General features: G+C 42.0%; 1 protein-coding gene across 4 annotated transcripts in view; it reads right to left on the bottom strand.

Moving 5' to 3' along the window:
- Nucleotides 1-480: 480 nt before the first annotated feature.
- Nucleotides 481-25,553, bottom strand: part of MTX3 (metaxin 3) — a 558,615-nt gene continuing 533,542 nt past the window's right edge. For 3 of the 4 annotated variants that reach the window (XM_044063727.1, XM_044063725.1, XM_044063726.1), the window contains 2 exons: nt 2,563-2,651; nt 481-2,188 (listed from right to left, as the gene is read on the bottom strand). In XM_044063727.1, the coding sequence (XP_043919662.1) occupies nt 2,078-2,188; nt 2,563-2,651 (200 nt within the window). In that variant the 3' untranslated portion in view covers nt 481-2,077. The remainder of the gene's footprint in view (nt 2,189-2,562; nt 2,652-25,553) is intronic. The other variant, XM_044063728.1, reaches the window with a different exon arrangement.

The raw sequence follows: 25,553 nt of genomic DNA, 5'->3' as shown, positions 1-25,553 counted from the left end.
GGAAAGAGGAAGGTGGAGCACTTGATGGCAATGCCGGTGTAGGGTTGTCTATCACACTGGTAAAATACCCCAGTGGCAGTTCCTGTCTTCATCCTTAACATTCAGGGGTAGAAGTACATGAGAGTACTGGCAGGTATAAATTGGTACTGCTATCCTCCCCATCACAGGATAAACATCCTTAGTCCTTTCATATGACAATAAGCTGTCTCAAAATAATGGCATGGTTCACTGCTTATTTTCACAATTCTAGTCATCAGTTTTGTACTCCTGCTGAATGAAGAGCCTTTCTCCATCTGTATTGGATGCAACAACAAATGCTGGAACACGCACCCAGAATACAGTGAGGTTGCAATAGTAAGAAATGATAATTAGCAAGGATAGTATACCAAAAGGCATAATGTATACCATTTATTAAAGGAATAGTTATAATGCTTCAAGAAAATGTGAAGAATACTGTCACCAAATAATAGCTACTTAATATATGAGCATAAAAAGATTTTACTGTAATACGTTTTAGTAACTGTTCTATACCTGGAATGAACCAATTATCCAAGTATTCTGAATAAAGGAGTATCAGCAGAAGGATGAGGGTAGGCAAAGTACATTACATACTTATAGACATAAAGGTGCAAGTTATGCAAACCAAGCAGCCTTTATCTGCTGGAGAGCTACACATTTCTCCAAAGTAAAGGTATTTAAATGAAAATTACCTTCACTCACACACTTATCTGCTTTCTGGAGCCCTTATTTGTGATATCACAATCATTTCAAGAGCAAAGGTTAATGTATCTTATGTTTTTAGACATTACCACTCTTTTCTGGAAATATCTTTACTAATAAAGAACATAATCATTAGAATTTCAGATTTAATACAAAGCTGTGTAGTGTAGAATTTCAACTAATAAACATCAGTTCTTCATATAAACAACTGAGCAATCACCTTGCATGAAGTAGGGAAAGAGATTTCCAGTGATATTTCGGAAGGCTTAGCCATACCAAATTGTAGTCTAGTAGTAAAATAGATCACTTAATATTGCCAATATCATATTCATTAGTTACTTGGACAGTACAACATGCCTCATGATAAAAGGCATTTATTGTCTACGTACAATAAAAACCCACTATAGACTTTCATAATAAATGTTTTGTATCTTAAGACCATGGAAAACAAAGTGCCTTTAAATAATCAGTTTTACACAAAATATTTCATATAATTTCCTAATATACACAAAGACGAGATTTCAGACATATATAAAAATAGTAATTCCTTGTTACATTCTAGGTCTGAGGTTAGTCAAGTATATTTACAGCCATCAGAAAGTAATTTCACAGTCCTGAGTAGCCCTTGCTTCAAAACATGCTTCAGGTCACTTAACTGTGGAAGCAAATAATTTGAGAGGGAGATACAAAATTAATTTTTTTTCTCTTTTCCAAAATAAATAAATCTTATAACCAAAAGACGCTGCAGCCTAATGACAGTATGGGAGCATGTGTAACACTAAACAAGGGAGTTTCAATTTTCTCTGATGAAGAACTCATTCCCCAAGAGATATGTGGTGATATGAGGAGAGAATGTTATGTAGAGAACAAGGTGCTATATATCCTTCCTTAATGAATGCAAGTAACTTTTAACCAATTTCAGCCATATAAAGTGAGGCTGACAGCCTGTACAATCAGCATCTCTATATTCATATAGTGGAAGGTTCAAGTTCCAAATGCCACTGATGCATCTCTGTAAAAGTCACACACACACATCTGACCACAAGAATTTATCCTTTGGCCAGCAATTACCAGAATTAAGTACAGAAATATAAATAAATCATTCAATCTGTCATGGTTAAGGCATTTTGTAACATTATCACAGCAATTTACACACCTACATATAGCTATCCATATGTAATTCTCACATCTATATTTTAGCATATATCACTGTATACAATTTCCTAAAAGCATGTTCATCCATAAATCTACTTCATTTATTTACAAGGTGAATTTCTCCCTTCGAAATGAGTGTTGCAGAATGTTTATTATTCCTTCAGCAGTCCAGATAATGAGGGTTCCTCTGGCAGTGAAATAGCTAAGACATATCAAATTGTGTGGAATTGCTTTGGTCACTAACAGCAGCTGGTTTCGGCACTGCTGTCTGTATTGGACGATGCTGAGGACTTTGACGCAGTTTATCGTCCATCTTCAAAAAAAAGTCAGAAACAAGATTACTTTAAGTGTACCTGCAAATCCTGATTTTTAGCTTATGTGCAGACTATAAATAAATGCATCATGTCAAATTTGTCCATTACTTTTAAAGGTAATGACTGAAAGGCAGCATTTATTCTGGCTCTAAGTAAAACTATTTCTTGGTAACATTGTGGCATGCAGTCTTTCACCAGCAAACACTATCAGTAGTTATTTTCTGCTGAAACAATCAACATGGTTGAAACAACTGAGTGGTATTATTCTAATATACATGACAGAAGCATCGTGGACCACTTGCTACAAGAAAGCTACATAGAATGCAGTTTTGTAAGAAAGTAACAAGCAAGAGAGATTAAAGCAAGCAATAACCTTTTCAATCAAGTTGGATTCTTTGTTAACAAGCTGCGTCAGCTTCTGCAGATTTGCATCTACTGTATCTTGCATAGCTGGAGATAAGCCTAGGTGCCAGGAGTGGAAAGATGAAGAAAATTAGATGCTCAGATGAAGATGCAGACATTAGTAACTCAAGCAAAGAAAGTACAGTTGTGTACACTTACCCTAAATGTAGATGTTCCGAGTGTATTCACTGCTGCAGTCATCACATTTGGGTTATCTGCTTGCAGTAGCCCTCAGTCGGCCTGATTATCAAAGTCTTGGGTCCTGCGCTGGTTGCTGTTTCATCTTCCATGACGTCAGGTAGTCAGGGGTATAAAGCATGCAGCCGAAGCCATTACACCAGTTTTTCTTGCCCCAAATGTCAGGTGCCCCCCATAATGGGAAGCAATTATATACAAGGTTACACCTCCAACAAAAAAGCAGATACACCAAAAAGCTTTAAGCATAGTAAACAAGAATAGAGGTATAGTCAATAGAAGTCAGGGGGCTGGAGGGAGAGTAACCAAGACTGCAACAGTGAATACACTTGACCATCTACATTTTAAGTGTACACAACTGTACTATGTTCTTCATGTTTCATTGCTGCAGTCATCACATTTGGGTAGATTCCCAAAGCTAAGAATGGGAGGAGGTAATTAGATAGCATTAGGACCAGCCATAAGGCCCTGCAAGACTGCAGTGGCAAAGCCAGCTCTGGATTTAGAAACAATTGGCAAGTGGTAATGCTTGGTGAAGTATGTACAGAACTCCAGGTAGCAGCTTCTACGATGTCCCTGGTAGGGACACCTCTGAGAAAGGCTGTAGAGGTAGATACAGCCCTGGTGGAATGTGGTCTTATCCCCTGTGGGGTAGGTTTTCCATGGTGCTTATAGCAGAAATGAATGCAATGGCCTATCCACTTGGAAATGGTTTGCTTAGAAATGGCCTTCCACTCTGCCCCTGCAGCAAATGCAACCAGCAGCTGTTCAGATTTCCTGAGAGGTTTAGTCCTGTCCAAGTAAAATCTAAGTTGTCTGTGCACGTCCAAGGAGTGCAGTATTCATTCCCCTTTGTTCTGTGGATTAGAAAAGAAGGTTGGCAAATGAATGGACTGATTAAGGGCCACACTGGATACCACCTTGGGCATGAAGGAGGGATTGGTCCTGAGGGACACCCTGTCCGCATGAAAGATGATGAAAGGCTCCACTGCCATGAGGGCCTGTAATTCAGACACCCTTCTTGCTGAAGTGATGTCTAGAAGGAAGGCCGTTTTCCAGGAAAGACATTTCAACTCTGCATTTGCAGCTGGCTCAAAGGGAGGTAGAGTGAGCTTTTCCAATACAAAGTTAAGGTCCCGGGCTGGAGTAGGGGCTCTCCTAAGTGGTCTTAAGTTTTTGGGCCCTCGGAGGAATTGCTTCAGCAGTGGATGACAGAAGAGGGGTGGTTCTGTATTGTAATGAGCTGAAATGGCTGAGGCATGAATTTTGATGGAGGAAAAGGAAAGGCCCTTGTGAAGCATCTCAGTTAAGTATTGAATAATCTGAAGTAAACTGGACGTTTGGCTCCAGGAACAGAATCTTTTCCATTTTTCAGCATAGGATTTTCTAGTACTAGGCCTCCTTGCCTCCAGAATGACATCCATCACTTGCTTACTGAGGGATGGTAACGGAGAGATCAGGTAATTAGCCAGGCTGCCAAGTTCAGGGTTTGAAGCTGTGGGTGCAGAATCTGGCCCTCCTGTTGGGACAGCAGGGCAGGGGTCTGAGGCAGGTGCCATGGTGCCAGCAGTGACACTCTGCAGCAAGAGGGGGTACCAGTGTTGACGTGGCCAGTCTGGTGCAATCAGTACTGCCCTTGGTTTGTCCTGTTTGATCTTTAGTAGTACCTTGGAGAGGAGAGGCAGGGGGGGGGGACATAAACTGATGGGTTTTTCAAGGTGAAGGACAGGGCATCCATTTTCCAAGCTTGTTTGTGGGAGTCCTTGTGCAGAATTTGTCCAATTGGTAGTTCTGGGGGGAGGCAAACAGGACTATCTTCGGGCTCCCCCATTTGTTTCTAAACATGTTGAATATCTTTGGTTCCAGTTTCCACTCATGTGGGTCCATGAGATTTCTGCTTAGGTCATCTGCCTGTGTATTTAGCTTTCCTGGCAGGAATTGGGCCTGTAGGTGCACTTGGTAGCTCAAGGCTGTGTCCCACAGAGCCATGGCTAGTCAGCAGAGAGGGTACTTGTGGGTTCCCCCCTGCTTGTATGTACCACATAACAGTGGTGTTGTCTGTCTTTACCAATAATTGTCCTGGAAGAATGTGGTCCTTGAAGACTGTTAGAGCATTCTGTACAGCTAGCATTTCTTTTTGATTGATATGTAGGTGCATTTGACTTGGGTTCCATTTGCCCTGAATGCACTTCCCTGCCAAGTGAGCCCTCCATGCATAGTCTGATGCATCTGTTGTTAGGGTTTGGGCGGCAGGGGGTAGAGTGAATGACAGTCCCTTGTTTTGGTGGTAGGTCTCTGCCCACCAAAGTAACTCTTATCTGTAAACAAGGTATGATAGGAATCATTGATTCTAGATCCTGAGAATGTTGGCACCATAGGCTTTTCAGATACCATTGTAGTTTCCTCATATGCAGTCTTTGCAGTCTTGCATATGGAATTAGTAGAATGCAGGAGGCCATGAACCCAGGGCTTGCAGTATTTTCCTTGCAGATAGCTGGGTCTTTGTGGCCAGTAGTTTGAAGGAGGCTGTCAAATGAACTTGTTTCTCTGGCGTGAGGTAGGCCATCTGGGAAGCTGTATTCAAGCTTGCCCCCAGGAATACAATTTGTTGGCAGGGTACAAGATGTGATTTCTTTTCGTTTATGGTGTACCCCAGAGAAGTTAGCAATTTCTGTACAAATGCCAGATATTCAATAGTATGTCCTGGCTTTCTGCCTGAATTAGACGATCGTCCAGGTATGGATATATTTGGATATTTCTTTGCCTGCAAAATGCAATGACTGGAGCTAGGCACTTTGTGAATACCCTGGGCGCAGTAGATAAGTCAAAGGGCAGTGCAGAGAACTGATAGTGCATATAGCCTGCTTTGAAGCATAGGTATCTTCTGCAAGATTCCCTTATTGGGATGTGCAGGTAGGCTTCCTTTAAATTCAGTGTTGCCAACCAGGCATCCTTGCCTAGCATAGGAAGCAGCTAGTGAAGAGTTAGCATCTTGAATTTTGGGATCACCAAAAATGTGTTTAGGATAGAGGTCCATGACAAAATGCCAGGAGTTGTCTTTTCTGGGCACCAGGAAAAGTCTTGAGCAGAAACCTTGTCCCATTTCCACTTCTGGAACAGGTTGGATAGCTGTGATGCGTAAGAGAGAGAGAATTTGCTTTTGAGCCTCTGCCCGCTGATTTGGGGGTAGATCTGGCCAACCGTTTGGGGTTGGTAAGGAGTGGAAGTGGAATCTGTATACTTGGGAAACTATATTAAAAACCCATTTGTCCTGGGTAATGAGTTCCCAATTTTTTGCCTGCAGGGCAATCTTTCCCCCTAAAGGAACAGTCAATTGTGCAGGGCTTGGAAGATTTAAAGTTAAGTCATTGAGACAGTTTACCATAGGGGAGAGTCTTACCACTCCCTGCTTTGGAAGTGGGAGCCCCCCACTGCTTAGTCCTGTGAGTACCTTGGGACTGAAGCCTGAGTGTTCTGGGTTTGGACTGAGAAGACCTGGAAGAGGCAGGAAAGGACCAAGTTTTAGAGGGCCAATGCCTACTAAATCTGGGAGGCTGTACTTGCAGGAAATCTTTAACAGTTTGCATAGATTTAGCTTTTTCCTCCATCTTTTTAAGTACTACTTCTGCTTTGTTGCCAAACAAGCAGTCTTGGTTTAAGGGAGCATCCAGCAATTTAGCTTTAACATGATCTGGCAAAGATTGCTCCTTATGCCAAGCATGCCTTCTAAGTACAGACCCAGTCACAGCAGCCCTGCAACATGCCTCTAATGAATCAAAACCACATTGCAAAGTATGATTCCCAACTTGTTCTGCAGAATGCATTAAATCCTGTAAAGCTTTATTTTCAGCACAGTCAGGAATCAACATAATTTTTTGTTTAAGCAATCCAATAATATTCTGCTGATACTTTAACATATGAAACTGGCAGCTTAAGGCCCTAATGGCCAAGGTTGCAGAAGTGTATACCTTCTTACCCCATCTATCCAGTGCCCTGGAATCTCTAACAGAGGGGGTAGGATTTTTGGCAGTAGTAGCCTTAATGCCCCTGGATCCCTGTGAAATGGTCTCAGGATCCACAGTAGGATTTTTAAAGAGGAACTTGTGAGAGTCAGGAACCCTGTAATATCTATCAGGTTTTCTGGGAGCAGGAGGTAAAGAGTCAGGGGCCAAGCTAGATTCCGAGAAGGCATCATCAACAATGTCCAGTACAGGGGGGATAGCTAAAGGCGTGTGTTGGGGCATGAGTAAGAAATCCCGAAGCCTCTTTTTAGAGTCAGAGTAATCCTGGCTTTTCCAGCGAAAAAGCTCCCTAAGAGTATGCAAGGTTTTACCAAAAGAGATATCCTATGGAGGGGAAGCAGAGGGAATAGAGTCCTCTGCATCAGAATCCTCATAGGTAGATAAGGGTAAATCCTGGTCATCAGAGGAAACAAATTTCAGAATCCTGATCAGAAGAATCATAAGGAAACTCAGTCCAAGGTCTCTTAGAGGCGTGACTTCCCCTGATTAGAGTAATAACGTCTTCAGCCATTCTTATCATTTGTTTTTTTAAGCATAGAGATCTGACCATGCGGTCTGGGCTTCAGTTTTCTAGGCATGGATCGAGTTTTAGGCCTTGAAGAAGATGGCGTCAGTTTAATATGCAAGTCAGTAGGCCTGAATACACCCTCAGAATATAGTGCCTGCACAGCGGCTCCGGACCTATCCAAGGTAGAGACATCCACAGGTTCTACAGCGAAGCATCTCACGGCATACCGGGGAAAAATCGGAAAGCATGTTTTCATGTTCTGAAGTCGAAACATAATTATAATAATAATTCATGAAATAAGGACTTTCTCAAAACACAGACATAATTCTTTTGAGCAGTATTTTGACTGTTGCTTACAGATACAATATATATTATTAGATTTTATATACACACGTAATTATATACAACCTTACACTACACGTAAGGTTGTTATCTTAGTTTTGCCATAGATATCACTTGGATCTTTTTTATATATAGATTTTATGTTTATTTGTTGTATTCTTTTATATATAATATATTCTAACAACACCTCCAAAACACATGTTTATTCAGGATATTAATTATAAAAAATGAATTTGGGCTGCGCAGAAGTTCGATCTTTTTTAGTTATGGGGATTTATAGAATAGTGATAAATTGTTTTTGTGCTTTTATGCACTTATCAATTACTTTAGTTTTTAATTCTTTGTTAGCTTCCCAGCCTTTTAGCTTCGGCTTTTATTTTATTTTTGGTTGAAACATAATTAACTATTTAATACATATTTTTGGCGAAAGATTATTTAATGAGATTAAAGCATATTATGTTTCAAAATGTTACAATGTCATATGGGCTTTTTCAGTTCTATGAATGATATGACAAACTGAAAGCATATATTTCGTTTTGTTTTCTTTGTTGAATTTAAAATGCGGTGCGCAATGACAAGCATCTAAAGTGATTCCTTCCCAAATATGGGCATAACTTCCTTAAGAACTATCTGAGTAGTTTAATTGTACCAATTAAAGGCATAATATATGCTATTGACTTTTATATATTTATGAGACCTTAAATTATGAGAGTCATTTGCATTTTGAAAGTGTTTTAAAACAGTATACATAAGTTTTTATTACTGAACACAAATACATCAGCGTTATTTTGATGAATTATCTCAATAGTGTATTGATTTACTTGTTAATTGATTGAATAATTGACAATATTTTTTCACTATAAAGATAGCTGAAATCTTTGTAAAATTTGTAACCTGATGAAGCGCATCTTGTTGCGTGAAAGCGCTTGTTTTTATTAATAAAAAGATTCTAAATTTTCTTCCTCGTGGTGGTTTCAAGCAATATTTAAGTTTTAATCCTCATAGGTAGATAAGGGTAAATCCTGGTCATCAGAGGAAACAAATTTCAGAATCCTGATCAGAAGAATCATAAGGAAACTCAGTCCAAGGTCTCTTAGAGGGGGAAGCGTGACTTCCCCTGATTAGAGTAATAACGTCTTCAGCCATTCTTATCATTTGTTTTTTTAAGCATAGAGATCTGACCATGCGGTCTGGGCTTCAGTTTTCTAGGCATGGATCGAGTTTTAGGCCTTGAAGAAGATGGCGTCAGTTTAATATGCAAGTCAGTAGGCCTGAATACACCCTCAGAATATAGTGCCTGCACAGCGGCTCCGGACCTATCCAAGGTAGAGACATCCACAGGTTCTACAGCGAAGCATCTCACGGCATACCGGGCTCTGAATGGGTCTCAGTAGAGGCCTGTGAATCTGAAGTAACAGGTATCAGGGGCTGGGAAAGTGCCTCACTGAGTACCAGCAAACTTGCGACTAGCTTAGGAGAAGCATCGGCGGCAGCTTTGGACCTATGCGGTCTGTCTCTGTCTTTATCTTTGCGTTTTTTCAGAATGTCAGAAGTTGGGTGGCTTACCGAAGCCATATCTGGATAATTGAACAGAGTACCAAAATATTTAGAAGCGTAAATAAACAGACGACAAATAGTTTGTTGTTCAAATAAGGCACAAAACCGACAGCTAGGTACGTCATGGTCAGGGCCTAAGCAAGGAATGCAGTACGAATGAAAATCTTTATGAGGTATTTGCTTTCCACAAGAAATACAATTATTAACTTTTACTGACATCGGTTTAGAGCAAGAAAACGTTTCTCCAATGGGGTACTTAGCTTAGTTGAAGACTTCGGTTCTGAAATTCGAAAACGAAAATTTCGGGAGTCGGCCAACCGACACTTGCGAACTGCTTCTGCTTTGGGCACCACATGGCAAGAAAGACTGATGTAATGGTGTCGGCTGCATGCTTTATACCCCTGACTACCTGACGTCATGGAAGATGAGACAGCAACCGACGCAGGACCCAAGACTTTGATAATCAGGCTGACTGAGGGCTACTGCAAGCAGATAACCCAAATGTGATGACTGCAACAGTGAAACACGAAGAACATCAGTAGTTTCACAAAGAAAGCAGTAAGCTTTCTATTGCAGCAAATGTAAAACATACATGTTTAATTAAACAGCAAACAGCAGAATGACTGCACGTGAATTATGAATCCCAGAAGCAACGTTTTGCATATGAAAATACAGGAACTATATACCTACCTGAACTGTGAACTACATGCCTACCAGAACAGCAGCCATAAATTTCATATCAGGACACTAATTTATTAAACCAACAAACTGTTGCCCAGCCCCTATCCAAATTTCCAGCATAACTGTCACTAGATATGTGGTACATACTCGCATATAACTTTTAAAGATCCAGTTTGTGTACCAATGTTATACTCACGCAAAATAATATTCATCACAATACGAGATCACAAAACTCATCTAACATTGAACAGTTAACTTTTCTGTTAAACAGTTGTAACCTTTTATCCTTTTACTTTGGGCATGGATTTAACTGCCTCACATAAAACAGGTTTGATGTTCTGAAGTTGTAAAATACACCGATATTTAAAGCACTACAGGAAGTATAGTACTTGCCTAGATAAATGCATCAAAAGACTGCTTACAAATATAACATTGCCATTACAGTGCAGCTGAGCAAAATGCCATACCTTAGAATTAATTTCATCCCAGCATTTACAGCCCCAACCCAAGAATGAAAAAGTTAAATCTTCACCCTGACAGAAAAGGAAGGTATTAAGGCAACAGTACCTCCCCTCAAGCAGTTTGAAGGGACACAACAGAACCATATCACATGCTATAGTCTAAGTCACCTCACAGTTACCTATCACAGAAAATGGGGAGGAGGAAGGGGATAGGAACAGACTAAGTGAAGCAATAAACCAAAATGTCAGAAATCAAGGGAGAAGGCGGCAAGACATTTATTATGTCTGCCCTAAGTATGGTATGAATCACTGGTTACAAACGAAAGTTATGCATTTACTGTGAAAAATGGTATTAAGCTAAAGACAATTATTTTTTTATGAAAAACTGTGATAACTGTACATTATGCAGCATGTAAAATGTAGAACATGTATAAAATGAATGGACTAACCTGTATCAGATTATATCACCAAATTATGGGTTATGAGTAATCGATTTTCCTAAGTCAAGAAGCATAACTCTTACCCACAATAGAAAGAAAAATAATTCACATGGAGAGGGGACTACTGGATTTCATTTGTGATGAGTGAGAGGGTGAGTGTGATTCCCATAAGGATTGTGTTATGCAATATGTGCTGAATTTGAAGACTAAGCTTAGAGAACTCATGTTGTTGGCACCAAAGCACCCAGTGCAAATTGTAGTAATAGCAAGAGTATTACCTTATCAGAAAAAAAAAAATTAGGAAATGGACAAGCATAGCTTAGGATGCATCAATTACTCCAAGTTTCATTACTTGAGCTTCTCCAGAAAGCATGCTTAAGGCCTAATATGGAAGGGAGAAGTGTGACAAAAGTACTAGGCAAATGTAAATTGAAGTTATATTTTTTCATAACACTTATGGCTGGTCTAAATCTTGCAGCATTTACAATGTGTAATAAGCATAACACGTGAGTAATACTGACTATGTGACTTCCTTCACTGGAAGTACAATAAAACAGTTAGAGACTAAAACTAATTCTGCTTCTCACATGTGCATACATCTGCAGTACGCTCATCTTAAAAACTGTATTTCTTATCCCGATACTAGCTTGTTGGTCTTGAACCCCTCCTTAAAAAAAAAAAATCTTCCAAATTATAAAAATCTGCCAGGGACTGAAATATAAGGAAAGACGGTTAGTTGTAGTAGTTACTGCAATATGGAATGTGCAGCTGGATTGCATTTCTAGACAGCACAAGCTGGAATCCATGATCTGTGAAGATTTACAATTATGTGGACTGAGATGGATTAAAAAAAAAAAAAAACTCAATTATATATTTAGCTACTGGTAAACATGGGTCCGGAGGTGTTTGAGTTCATTATATCAGTTGCCTGTTTAAAATCATTTATGTTATTTCTGCAAGTTTAGAGCTACTTGTACATTTGATTTTACAAAGTGCACTGCTTAGAAATGTTGTTGTGTCTTTTCGGCTTTTCCCGGTTAGGGGTCGCCACAGCGGAACTCCGGTCTGCTAATGATTGGTAGTTGATTTTTACGTGCCGAGTTACCAGCCCTGACGCGCAACCTTCAACGAAGGTATGCCCATTCACGCATGTCTCCACGCAGAAGACGCTCTAGCTGAGAATCGAACCGGACAGCCTCTTACTGTGACGCGACAACGCTACCGCAGCACCACCACCGTGGATTTGCACTGCTTAGAAATGTAAAGATTTTAATTTACCTGCTAAAACCAAACAGTAGACCAGTTTCTTGGCATTCAGCCTTCTAGGTATACTCAAAACTTACCTAATTAAAGACAAATAAGTAACAACTCAGCCAGTCATAAGCAATAAAGGATCATGCAAGGAATAAGTATCTAAGGGGCATGTTAATGTTTATGCCACTTTGTGTTGATGTTCTAAACGATAAACCTCTTTCCAGCTTAACAATTCAGAGGTATCTAAAAAAAAAACACAAAGATCTTTAAATGTTTGGGATCTATGCAGGGGGCAACACAAATCAGTGTACTGCTGCCTCGACACCCAACCTAAGTGCACTGATAATCTTATGAATCACCAAACTGTAGACAAATAAGCAACAGCAACACAATCTTAATTACTGGATAATTGGCAACACCACACACACTAGCTGAGAACTGAACGGGAAAACGAAGATCAAGAAATAATATTTAGAGACATACTCATAACATAAAAGGCAGATTAATTGAAATGCACTTATTCTAACCACTTTCTAAGTAAATTTGTCCCCAATTCTTAGGAGAAAGTACAGTTGTGTACTTACCATAAATGTAGATGTTCGAGTGTATTCACTGTTGCAGTCATCACCTGTGGTAGCCCTCGGCCGGCCCGAATATTAGAGTCAATGTTTTTCTGCATCGGCTGCTGTCACTTGTGTCTGACATCAGGTCATCAGTGCTATAAAGGAAGGCAGCCAATGCCATTACATCAGTTTTTCTTGCCCTAACCAGTCAGAAGCCCAAGTAAATATGATAAAAGTGGTCCTGGTGTCTAAAAGCCACCATTAGAAACTTATGTCTCTGTAAAGAAAAAAGATACAAGGGGGAAGGAGGGTTGGAAACCAGGACTGTAACAGTGAATACACTTGAACATCTACATTTATGGCAAGTGTGCACAACTGTACTATGTTCTTCGTGTTTCACTGTTGCAGTCATCACCTGTGGGAGGATTCCCAAAGCTGAGGATAGGGGTGCTAGGGTTAGCAAAATACATAGAAATGGGTCAGCAACCCCTGCAGAACTGCAGAGGCAAACCCTGCCCTAGCCTTCGAAAATAGAGGTAGGTGGTAATGCTTGGTAAAGGTATGGACAGAAGTCCAGATGGCAGCTTCAAGGATGTCCCTGGTGGGAACTCCTCTGAGGAATGCTGAGGAAGTGGAGGCTGCTCTAGTTGAATATGTTTGAATAGACTTGGGAGGGGGGGTACCCATGCAATGTGTAGCAGAAATGGATACAGTGTGATATCCATTTGGAAATGGCTTGTTTGGAAATGGGCTTCCCCTCTGCCCCAGAGGCAAAGCTGACAGGTAGTTGGTCTGTTTTCCTGAAGAGCTTAGTGCGGTCCAGGTAGTATCTGAGCTGTATGTGAACGTCTAGTGAGTGCAGAATTCTTTCTCCCTTGTTTTGAGGGTTAGGAAAGAAGGTTGGTAGATGTATGTCCTGGCTGAAAGTTACATTAGATACCACCTTGGGCATAAAGGAGGGATTAGTCTTCAGGGAGACCATGTCTGTATGGAAGATGATGAAGGGCTCAATGGCCATCAGTACCTAAATTCTGAAACCCTTCTGGATGAGATGATAGCTAGGAGAAAAGCAGTCTTCCAGGAGAGGTATCTTAGTTTTGCTGAAGCGGCAGGTTTGAAGGGTGGTAAAGTTAGTTTTTCCAAAACATAATTCAGGTCCCAGGCTGGAGTGTGTGGCCTTCTGAGAGGTCTGATATTAGAAATCCCTCTGAGAAATTGCTTAATCAAAGGATGGGAGACCAGGGGCTGTTCTGTATTAAAATAAGCTGAAACGGCTGAGGCATGGATTTTAATAGAGAAGAAAAGGCCACTATTAAGTAGCTCTGCTAGGTAGTCCAGGATAAGAAGGATGGAAGGTTGTGAGGTACTGCCCCCTCTGGACTGGTTCCAGGAGCAGAATCTCTTTCATTTTCCTGCTAAAGTTTTCTGGTGCTGGACCTTTTGGCCTCTACCTTTAGAGTACTAATCATGCTGTTAGACTGAGAGTCTAGGACCTGTTTGCTTAACAGGGGCCCCTTGTTATCCTTTAGAGTATTAACCATGCTGATAAATTGAGAGTCTGAAGTCTGGGTGCAGCATTCCCCCCTTGAGTTACGAAGTCTGAGATCAGGGGAAGATGCCTGGGAGGCTGTAAGGTCAGGCTGCGCACTAAGGGGTACCAATGTTGTCTGGGCCAATCTGGAGCAATGAGGATGGCCTTTGGTCTCCCCTCCCTTATTTTGATCAGTACCTTGGGAATAAGAGGCAGAGGAGGGAATGCGTACACAAAGAGGGTATTCCAGGGGAAGGTCAAGGCATCCACGTTACACGCTAGGTGGTGATACTCCCTGTTACAGAATTTTTCCAGCTGATAGTTGAGATTTGAAGCAAAGAGATCCACTTCTGCAGTGCCCCATGTCTGAGGGGTCCAGTAAGTTTCTGCTTAAGTGGTCTGCCAGGGAGTTGTTGATTCCTGGCAGGTATTGGGCTATCAGGTGTAGTCCCATGAAGAGGCTGTCAGCTAGAGGTTCATGGTTAACCTGCACAGAGGGTAAGATTGGATCCCTCCCTGTTTGTCGATGCACCACATTACTGTGGTGTTGTCTGTTTTGATAAGGAGAACCCCTGACTTGAGATGGGGTTTAAAGGATGTCACAGCCTTTAGTACTGCCATCATTTCCTTCTGACTGATGTGCAAGGGAAGGTGCTGGACATCCCAAAGACCTTGGGTGCACCTGCCTTCTAGTTGAGTGCCCCAAGCTATATCTGAGGCATTGGTGGTAATGGTCTGTCTGGCTGGGTGGAGTTTGAAGGGAAGACCCTTGTTCTGGGCACAGGCCCCTGCCCACCAGAGAAACTTGGCCCTTATACAGGGGATCAGAGGTAGAGAGGTATCTACAGGTTGAGAGTGCTGACACCAAAGGCTCTTTAGGTACCACTGAAGTTTTCTCATGTGAAGCCTGGACAGAGGAATTAGAAGGATGCAAGATGCCATGTACCCCAAGGCTTGCAAGAACTTCCTCACAGAGAGGCAACTTCTGGAAGCCACCTGGGTAAAATACAGGGGCCGGAAGCTCTGCTTTTCTGAGGACAGGAAGACCATTTGGGATGCTGTGTCCAGCTGCAGTCTCAAGAAAATGATCATTATGGAGGGCGTTTGCCTTGATTTCTTCTTGTTGATGATGTACCCTAAGGAGGTTAGGAGGGTTTTGACAAAGATGAGGTCCATGAGGAGCTTTTCTTTGCAATCTGCCTGAATGAGGTCATCCAGATAAGGGTAAATTTGTATATTTTTCTGTCTGCAAAAAGCTATGGCCAGGGCTAAGCATTTGATGAATACCCTGGGAGCAGTAAATAAGCCAAATGGTAGTGCAGAGAAATGAAAGTATTGTGACCTGCTCTGAAGCGAAGGAATTTCCTGCAGGATTCCCTTATGGGGATGTGGAGGTAGGCATTTTTTAGATCTAGGGTAACTAACCAGGCATTTATTTGTCAGCATAGGCAGCAGCTGCTGCAAAGTTAGCATTTTGAATTTGGAGACCACCTGGAAGATGTTCAGAATGGATAGATACAGGATGGGATGCCAAGTACCCTCTTTTCTGGGAACAAGGAATAGTCTGGAATAAAAGCCTTTGCCTGTTTGATATGAGGGGACAGGATCTACTGCCCCTTGGGATAAGAGAGTTTGGACTGGTTTCAATGCCTCTGCCCACTGATTTGGAGGTAAGTCTGGGTACCCTCTTGGAATTGGGAGCTCGTTGAAAAATGACCTTTTAAGACCCACTGGTTGTTTGCGACAGAAAGCCAATTTTCTTTGCAGAGGGAGATCCTCCCTCCTAGTTTTTGGTGAGTGAAAAGAGGGCAGAGGGGGGAGTCATTGAGAGATTTTGCCACACAGGGATGGCTTAGAACTCCCTGCCTTTGGAGTGGGAGTGGTCCACTGTTGGGTTCTCTGCTGTCCCTGGGATGGGAGTCTGGGTGGTCTGCCCCTGCAGGGATTACCTTGCCCCTGTCTGTTAGGTGCAGGAAAGGACCAGTGTTTTGAGGGAAAATTCCTGCTGAACCTAGGAGGTTGTACCTGAAGAAAATCTTTTACTGTTTGCATAGATTTTGCTTTGTCTTCCATCTTTTTAAGCACCTTTTCTGCTTTCACTCCAAACAAGTGGTCCTTATCCAAGGGTGCATCAAGTAATTTAGGTTGATCAGGGAGAGGTTGTTCTTTCAACCATGCATGCCCACTAATGACAGATCTTGACACTGCTGCCCTGCTTGAGGCTTCTAGGGCATCATATCCACAGTGTAGTGAATGTCTAGCCACTTAACAAGTAGAGTGCAGTAAATATGCGAACTCTTTAGAATTGGCATATTCAGGAAAGGTTGAAATCTTTTGTTTTAGTAGTTCCAAAGTGTGTTGTTGATATTTTAACATGTGGAACTGACAGTTGAGTGCTCTGATAGCTAAGGTTGCAGAGGTGTATACTTTTTTTACCTCATCTGTCCAGTGCTCTGGAGTCCTTGTCAGAAGGAATAGGATTCTTTGCAGAACTAACCTTCGCTCCTTTTGGTCCCTGTGTAATGACCTCCGGGTCTGCAGCAGGATTTCTGTACAGGTATTTGTGAGAATCTGGTACTCTGTAATACCTGTCAGGTTTTCTGGGAGCAGGTGGAGGGCATCAGGAGTTAAACTGGATTCATGGAAGACATCATCGATCACCTCTAAAATAGGAGGGATGGACAAGGGTCTGTGCTGGGGCAGGTCTAGAAGCTCTTAGTCTTTTTCTTTTCTTAGACTGAGGGAAGTCCTGGGATTCCCAGTGGAAATGTTCCCTGAGGGTGTGAAGGGTTTCCCCAAAGGAAAGATCTTCCAGTGGGGAAGCAGAAAGAATGGATTCCTCTGCATCTGAATCTTCATAAGCAGTCAAAGGTTGTTCCTATTCAAAATCTGAATAATCAGACTCCTCAGAATCCTGTTCTGTCAGTATTTCAGGAGAAAGGTCTCTTTTCCTTTTGGAAGCTGTGGCCTGACTACCCCTGATAAGGGTGATAAGATCCTCCGCCACTTTAAGCATTTGAGCTTGGGGTGGTAGAGCAGGAGTAAAATGGTGGCTAGAAGTAGGTTCCTAGGAGTGGCCATGCCTCCTGGCCTAAGAGTGTCCATCGGTCTGAGAGAAATGGTAGTCAGAGGAGATGATTTTTTTTTTTGTCTAGATTTGGTAGTGCGAAAAACCTCCTTGGAAGCCAGTGCCTGCATCGAGGCTCCAGGCCCAACCAAGGCAGAGACAACCAAAGGCTCAGAAGACGAAGAAGACTTCTGCGGCATACTGGACTCCAAAAGGGTTACAGTTGAGACCTGCGAAGGTATCAAATTAGGCATCAGGGGCTGTGAAGGTGCCTCAATGAATTCCGGAGAACTGACGACCTGCTTAGCGGTAGAGTCGTTGGAAGGCTTAGCCTTGTGTAGTCTGTCTCTATCTTTATCCTTATGTTTTTTCATAAGGTCTACTGATTGTTTCCTGACTGACACCATTTCGGAATGCAAAGACAGAAGATGAAAATACCTGGCTACAATAAGAGCTCTACGACGAATGATCCTAGCATTAAAGAGAGCACAGAACCGGCAACAAGGGACGTCATGGTCTGGGCCTAAACAAGTGACGCAGTATGAGTGGAAGTCTCGGTGTGGTATTTGCTTTCCACAGACGAGACAATTGTTAACTTTTGCGGACATCAGTTAATGCAAGAAAAAAGGATCCTCAACAGGGTACTTGGCTTTAGACGTTTTCAGCTGTAATTCAAACTCTGGTAGCGACTGACCAGCACACGTGTGAACTGCTTCTGCTACAGACTCCACGGCAAGAAAGACTGATATAATGGCATTGGCTGCCTTCCTTTATAGCACTGATGACCTGATGTCAGACACCAGCAGACGCAGAAAAACAATGACTCTGGTATTCAGCCTGGCCAAGGGCTACCACAGCAGGGATAACCCACAGGTGATGACTACAACAGTGAAACATGAACATCTGATTGACAGCTCTGCCAGTATTGACGGGTTTATTTCTTAACAATGACTAACAGATGGATGCCATTTGAAAGTGCTTTAACTTTTGTTCATTTAGCATCTTATTCTTCTCCCAAATTCCTTCTGCACATATTTTTGCTACATGTCCATTGTGAATAAAAATATGAAAGACTGTCTTTTACAGAACAGAACTTCTTTATAACTTTTTGCTGTCATAAGATTACCTATCAGTTTTTATGCTTAGACTTAGTTCCCATTCCTCTGTCCAATACAGGTTTCAAAGTAAATTATGGTGAGTTCCAAACATTCAGCTAATTTTGATGCTTGAAAAACTCACTAAAATACAGAAGTTTTAGAAGTTTGCCATTGATTAATGACTAGACATTCTATGGATTTTACACTGTAGCAGAATTATAACATAATCTGGACTAATTGTGCAGCTCATAACACACTACTAAACAGCATAGTATAATTAAAAAAAATGGTGGCTACATCTTGGGAAAGGAATGCTTGAATGACCTCAAAGAGCTTCTCAAGCTACTTTATATACTGCAAATATTCTTTTTTCATTGGTCCCAAAAAAGAAATGAGCTGTGTTTTGGTCATCCTTCCGTTTCTCTGTTGCTTCCATTTTGTCCATGCAACAGGAATCCTCAGTGAATGGTGGGGAACACCTGTTGTTTGTGGGTAACAAAAAGAGCTGCCAGGCCACTTCCTTTCTCAGCAGATGATCCCAGTTCTTGATAGCGCCCGGTTTCCGGAGGTCTTGGGCTAATAAGCAAGTCTCTGTCTGCTTCTGGTACAGCTGTATATTTTCCTGCAATCTATGGACTCCATTGGCCTACTTACGGAAGAATAGAATATCATACGTCATATGTCACAAACTGGTAACATTACATAACCATTTCCATGTACAACGCACTGTTACTAAAGGTATATCCTTTTACTTCAATTCCTATGCTGGATCTTCCATTTTCTTTATATTTCCACTGCTCATTTCCTTTTGGGTGGTGACTTTGCCTCCTATTCATTCTTGTTCCTCCCTTCACTACCCATAGACCTTTCCTCACACCTTCTCCCATCTACTCCCTTATTGGTCAACGTATATCTGTTGCGGATCTTTCTTAATTTCTACTCTGTACCTATCTCTGTCCATTGTTCTACCTGCCTGAATCTCTTCTGCCTAAACTTTAATACTCCAAATCACATTTAATGCTCTGCAGCTTCTTAAACATCCTTCCTCAAACCCTCCCCCCCCACTTACAGTATTTTATAGTGTAATTATTTCCCCTACCAGCACTAGTATTTGTGAACACACGATCCCATTTACTGGGTCCTGCACTTTACTTAACTCTATCAGGCATGGCTCCCAACTGTTTGCCAGGTCAGGAAGATTTCTCTGAAAATTTGTACTTTGTCCTAAGGAAGAAATGCTCATCCTAAACCAGTATCTGGACGACATCCCAGAAAAACTATTCTGTGAGAAGGGATGAGAATAGTTTTAAGTTCAGTTGAAACCACGTAATGAGAAGGGGATTCTTGACACATCTCAGATAGTTTACACCACTGGATAAGACAAGTGTCTGCAAATATGACAATCATCCAAACATGGGAAAGATGTGTATTCCTTGACATCTGCAGTAAGCAATTACTGGATTCACAAACTTTGTAAATATGATTGGTGCAGTAGATAGATCAAGGGGAAAACAGGCAAATGATAATGTGAGCCACATACAGAAAATATGAAACATCTGAATTCCTTGCCAATAGGAATGTGATGGTAGTCTAATGTTACCATGAAATGTGGATGGAAGGGTATCAGAGATAAAAAGGTCTGCAGGGATAGCATTTTGAACTTTGGATCCATGATACATAGATCGAAAAAGGAGAGGACAGAACAGATCTCCAAGTTTCCCTTTTCTTTGGCAGCAGAAAGATCTCTGAAGAAAAAAACTTTTCCCTATCTGATCTGAGGGTACTAATGATATGACCCTCTGAGACAAAATGTGATCCAAAACTGGATGAAACAGAGCTGTCAAGTTCCCACCGTGAGGAGTAATCACTGAAAAGAGGGGAGGGCTACTATTGCTATTTGCACCCCTGGTGGATGATTCTCAAAGCCCATTTGTCTGAGATAATCTGATGCCACTAGGAAAGATGCAGCCCAAGACAGAAGGATAGATCTGAGGGTGAGAGGGTAGGGGAAGCTTTCCATTTCTTTTTAGAGCCTCCTTGCCATTGCTTTTTAAAATCCTGTGTGTTAATACCTTGTTGCTTATGTTACTTTTTGAAAAAGGGCCCTGCTTTAAAAAGTTTTTATTACAGTTAGGAAAGGAGGGTTGGAAGATTTGGGTCACAGTTCAATTTCTCCCCTTTTATCAAATCTGTTAACTACCTCAGAAGCAGAAGGGTTAAACAATATCCTTGACTAGGGAAGAATTTAAAGATCTGTTAAATTTTGGAGAGAGATTAATTGCCGTAACGGTTAAGGTCTTTGCCTCCCAAACACAAGGTAAAAGGTTTGATCCTGACCTCTGGCCAATACCTGTTTGGAGTTAGCATGTTTTCTGCAGGTGGAAGGAATCCCACAGAGACACAGGGAGAACATGCTGAGTGTTTTCAACTCACCAAAGAATGGAGCTGTAGGCAGCAGCACAGACTCTACATGGTGCCCAATAAGGGGAAGACTTGTAGAGACCAACTGCGTTGGGCATCTACTGTGGTGTGCAGTATCCTCATAACAGAACACGGCTCACAGACTGTGCAAGGCTAGCCACTCAACAGTGTAAAATACGGATCTAGGTGATTTGGTCATGTTGGGTATTTGCCAGTGATAAGTGGGTTGAGGACCAGGCCTACTATGACTTATGCCAGGGACCCATGCTAACAGTGGGAGGGGTATGTGTTTCCCTATTGGTCAGGGTGTGCCTGCCATAAAGCCCAACAGCCCTGAATCAATAAGCTACAGGTTGGTCAGTGTCTAGTTGGGTTACCTGGAATAGCTCTCAAGTGATAGCTGTACGTAAATCCAATGGACCTACCAAACATGAACCAAGAATTGCTACACTCAGCGTAGGTTCACTGAAAGGATGCAACCTGGAAGAGGATGACATGATGGTATGGAGGAGGTTGGACACCCTATGTATCCCCTGGCTTGGGATCCACAGTATACTGCTCAGGAGGTGGAGGAGAACAGGATAAAAATTGTGAGGGAGAATTTTCAGAAGACAGTGAGGGATGTCATTAGAATTACTGACAGACTCATGGCAGACGTCATCCTAATGATAGGGCAGTATTCATAATCTCAGCCTATGATAGGGCAGTATTCATAATCTCAGCCAATGCCCACAGCAGGGTTGTAATAGTGAGGAAAACAGTGTATTCAAACAGCAGTTGCAAGGCCAACTAGATATAGCAGAACAACAAGAATTGGTGCTGTTAAAAGTGAACGTCAGAAAAGAAATAACAGATTATGAGTACTGCCTGGGTCCACATGAGTGGGGCAACAGGAATAAAGCAGGAATAAAGATCAGACCATTCTAAACTTCTGTTTGGCAGCATTCAGAGAAGACTCTGAGGTCAACAGAGACCAGGCTGAACACCTGGAAGTTGACTGGAGAAAGGGCATGAATTACTCAGGGCTCTAGAACCCCAAGAAGAGGAGGAAATAGGTGGAGTTGAAGAAGGATGGCAGCACCTCAAAATAGCACGTGTAAGGACTACAGAACAGATATGTGGCTGAGCCAGGTAAGGTAATAAAGTACATAAAGAGATGGTGATGGAATGCAGAAATCCAGGAAGTTATCAAAAGAAAGAAGGCATGCAGGAGACAGAAAGAAAGGACCAAGCTAGGAAGGAATACTGGTTAGCTAACAAAGAAGCTAAGAAGGGACATGCAATAGCAAAGAAAAAGTCATCAGGGGCACTCTACCAGCTTCTGGAAAGTAATTCAGTAGATGGCACAAAGACACTATATCAAGGTTCTAGGCAAAAACAGAAAGATAATGAAGATAGTCAGACATCCTTCATAAAGGATGCCAACAACAACCTGCTCATCAGTCCAGATGACAAACGCAGATGGAAGGAGTACTTCCAGCAGCTTCTGAATTAAGAAAACCCCTCAGAAGCTGCACCGTCTAGACACAGCCTACAATGAGAGAAGAGAAGGAGCCCACCGCAGAAGAAATAAGAACAGCACTAATGAAAATTAAGTCAGGCAAAGCAACAGGCTAAGATGACGTCACAGCAGATATGATCACAATTCTGGGTGAGATGGAGGAGAAATTGCTTCGGAGAATACTAATAGCAGTCTGGAGAGAAAGGCATATCCCATATGACTGGAGAATAAACATACCAGAGCCAATGTTCAAGAACAAAGGGAACATTCACAACGGTGGTAAGTACAGAAGCATCAAAATCCTGTCACATTGCATGTAAGTTCTGGAAAGGGTGACTGATGAACAAATACGCAGAATAGTATAAACTAGGACAAGAGATGAGCAGTATGGATTCAGATCAGCATGCAGCACAACTGATTTGATGCTTGTGGTGAGGCAGACAGTTGAGAAGAAGTTAGAGATGAGGAATGAGTCTAACTGGGCATTCCTAGACTTGGAGAAAGCATTTGACAAGGTCCCAAGAAAGCTGATATGGGCAGTCTTGCGGTAGTTCAAAGTCCCAGAAACACTGGTAGAATTAGCACAAGTTATGTAGAAGGACCCAATGACTAAAGTACAAACAATGTTGAATCACACAGAGTGGTTCCCAGTGGGAGTGTGTGTGCAACAGGGTTCATCTCTGAGCTCACTGCTGTTCATGCTGGTGATGGATGACATTGGCAAACAGGCTGGAGGGGACAGAATAACAAAGTTGCTGTATGTAGACAATGGTGGATTACAGGCAGACTCTCAGCAAGAGCTTCTGCATAGGATAGGGGAATGGAATGCAAAACATTGGATGAAACAGAGTACAGATAAGACAGCTGCAATAGCAGCAAATGGTGGAGTTCAGAGCAAGCTCAGAATTGAGATACAAGGGAAAATATTGGAACAGGTTAACAGCTTCAAGTATCGTGGAGGGGTGGTTGAGAAGGCAAGTCTGAATAAGGAAATCTGAGGGGCTGCAGCCAACTGGCACAGAGTATCAGGTGTAATATAGGACAGAAGATTGCCAAAGAAGCTGAAAAAAAGGTGTACAAAACAGTGGTGAGACCAATACTACTATATGGTATGGAAACCTGGGCAGTAAAGGCAGAGCAGTTGAGGATGCTAGAGGTAATGGAGACAAGTGCCTGAGACAGGTAGTAGGGTACACACTGTGGGACAGACAAAGAACTGGGGACATAAAAGCAGAAGCCAAAGAAGCTCCAATTGCAGAAATGATCTAAGAGAACAGATTACAGTGGTTTGGACACATGGAGATATAAAGATGACAATCTAGTGAAGATGATTTGGGACACACAGGAAGACGGTAAAAGGAAACAAGGCCGTCCAGCAAAGAGGTGGATGAACTGTGTGCAAGAAGACCTGTGACAGTCAGGCATGAGTGTCAAAAAAGGTATCAGACTGATGCAGATGGCAACAGTTGATGACACCCATGTAGAAAATGAGGAAAAAGAGGGGTTATGATGATGGTAAGTTTTGAAAAAGTAACCAAGCAAATCTTCTTGAGTGACCCAGCAGCAGTAGCTCCTGATACAGCATCAGCAGAATCATAAGAGCACTTCAGAGTGTGTCAGGTTACATGAGAGGCAGATACAATTAAAGAATGCAGTGAGGTTTTAAGCTCTGACGAAGTCAGGTTAACAGTAAACTTTTCATATTCTCAAAGCCAATAAAAATTGCAGTGTGAGCCTGGCAGTAATTCTGAAAATAAAAGCAGAGGATGAATAAAGTACAGTTGTGTAAGCTGAACCTACCATAACAGTAGATGTTTGAATGACCACTGCTGCAGTAGCCTTCGCTATATGGTTTATATCCTTGTAAGATAGAACAGCTGTTGAACTTCCAAAGCTTCAGGGCACCATCCAAGCACGCATACCATAAGGCTCAAGCTGAGTTGACTGAAAAAACAGGTTTGGGTGCCGCAAGCCCTTCAGGGCTTTCACACCAATAAAGAGAGAGGGAGGCTGAGCCCTGAAAGGATAATGTTAGGAACAAAAAAAAAAACAACAACAGTCCACACACTGGTGGGAGCGGTTACTGCAGCAGTGATCATTAGAACATCTACTGTTATGGTAAGTTTACTTAAACTGTGCTATGTTCTTCACATTGGTCACTGCTGTAGTAGTGTAAGCTACATAGGTAGATTACTATAGTTTACAAATTTTGTGAGGTAGAAGGGTCCAGGAGTCCCTGGAAAATGGTCCTAGCAAAGCGTTATCTAGCTCAAGAGAACAAATCAAGTTTGCAATACCTTGTAAAAATATGCATAGAAGACCAACTTGCTGCTTCTTGGAAAATACTAGAGTCCAACCCTTTCCAAAAAGCCATAGAAGAATTCAATACCCTCGTAGAGTGGGTCTTGACCCTGCCTGGAACAAGTTTGCTATGGTGAGTATAACAAAAGGTAGCGGCCTTAGACAACCACTTTGAAATAGTATTGATACGTTGTCCCTTCCTAACTTCACAAGAAAAAGAACAGCAAATTCAAAGATCTGAAAACTTTAGTTATGTAAAAATAGTATCCGAGTTGACACTGGACATCCAAGACAAGCTCTGTTCTGCAAGCTCTTTGTGACTGCCGCCACCACCATGGCATATATAGGAACTTCCTTGCTCCAGTGGGTCCTATCTTTAGGAGAAGCAAGAAACTTGTCAGGTCTAGGTTCCACCTTATCAGATTCCTTCCATGCTAAGTATGAGAAGATTGATAAGCTCATCAGCCGGCGGACCCACCCAAGACGTAGCTTGGCCAGCCATGAAAGTTTCCAGAAACACTGACTCCTCTTGGGAAGGGATAGCTGAGGACAATCCATCTCTCTGTTTAAGAAGTTCTAAGATCTCTCCAAAGGAGACATCATCAGGTGAAGGTCTGGGGGACCTTTCAACTTCAACAAAGTCCGTGTCTTCAGTGACAGATTCCGGACAGGAATTTAGGTGCCTTCTTCTGCACAGTCTCTTCCTAGGGACCTCACCAGTGGGATGGTCTGATAAAGTATCAGAAGGTTGGGAGTCCTGTATGAGGATTAACTGAAGACTTGTGGGAGGTAGCTATGCTGGTGGAGTAGGATGATTGATTCTGAGCTCTGATCCTGTGAAGGGAGAGAAGGATCCAAAGAGGACAAGTATGTCCTTTCTCTAGGTAAAGAGAAGGCCCTCACCACAACATCAAAGGCACAAGGTCCAACAGAAACAGCAGCTGGTCATATAAGGCACCAAAGCTACCTGCGCTGACCTTTGTAACCCTGTGGATTCCAGCTTCAAAGGAGGAGTCTGGGC

The sequence above is a fragment of the Protopterus annectens genome, chromosome 2.part2 (genome assembly GCF_019279795.1).
Source record: "Protopterus annectens isolate FY-2018-M chromosome 2.part2, PAN1.0, whole genome shotgun sequence".
Taxonomy (NCBI): domain Eukaryota; kingdom Metazoa; phylum Chordata; order Ceratodontiformes; family Protopteridae; genus Protopterus; species Protopterus annectens.
The sequence above is the reverse complement of the archived record's forward strand: the minus strand, read 5'-3'. Positions and strand labels throughout refer to the sequence as shown.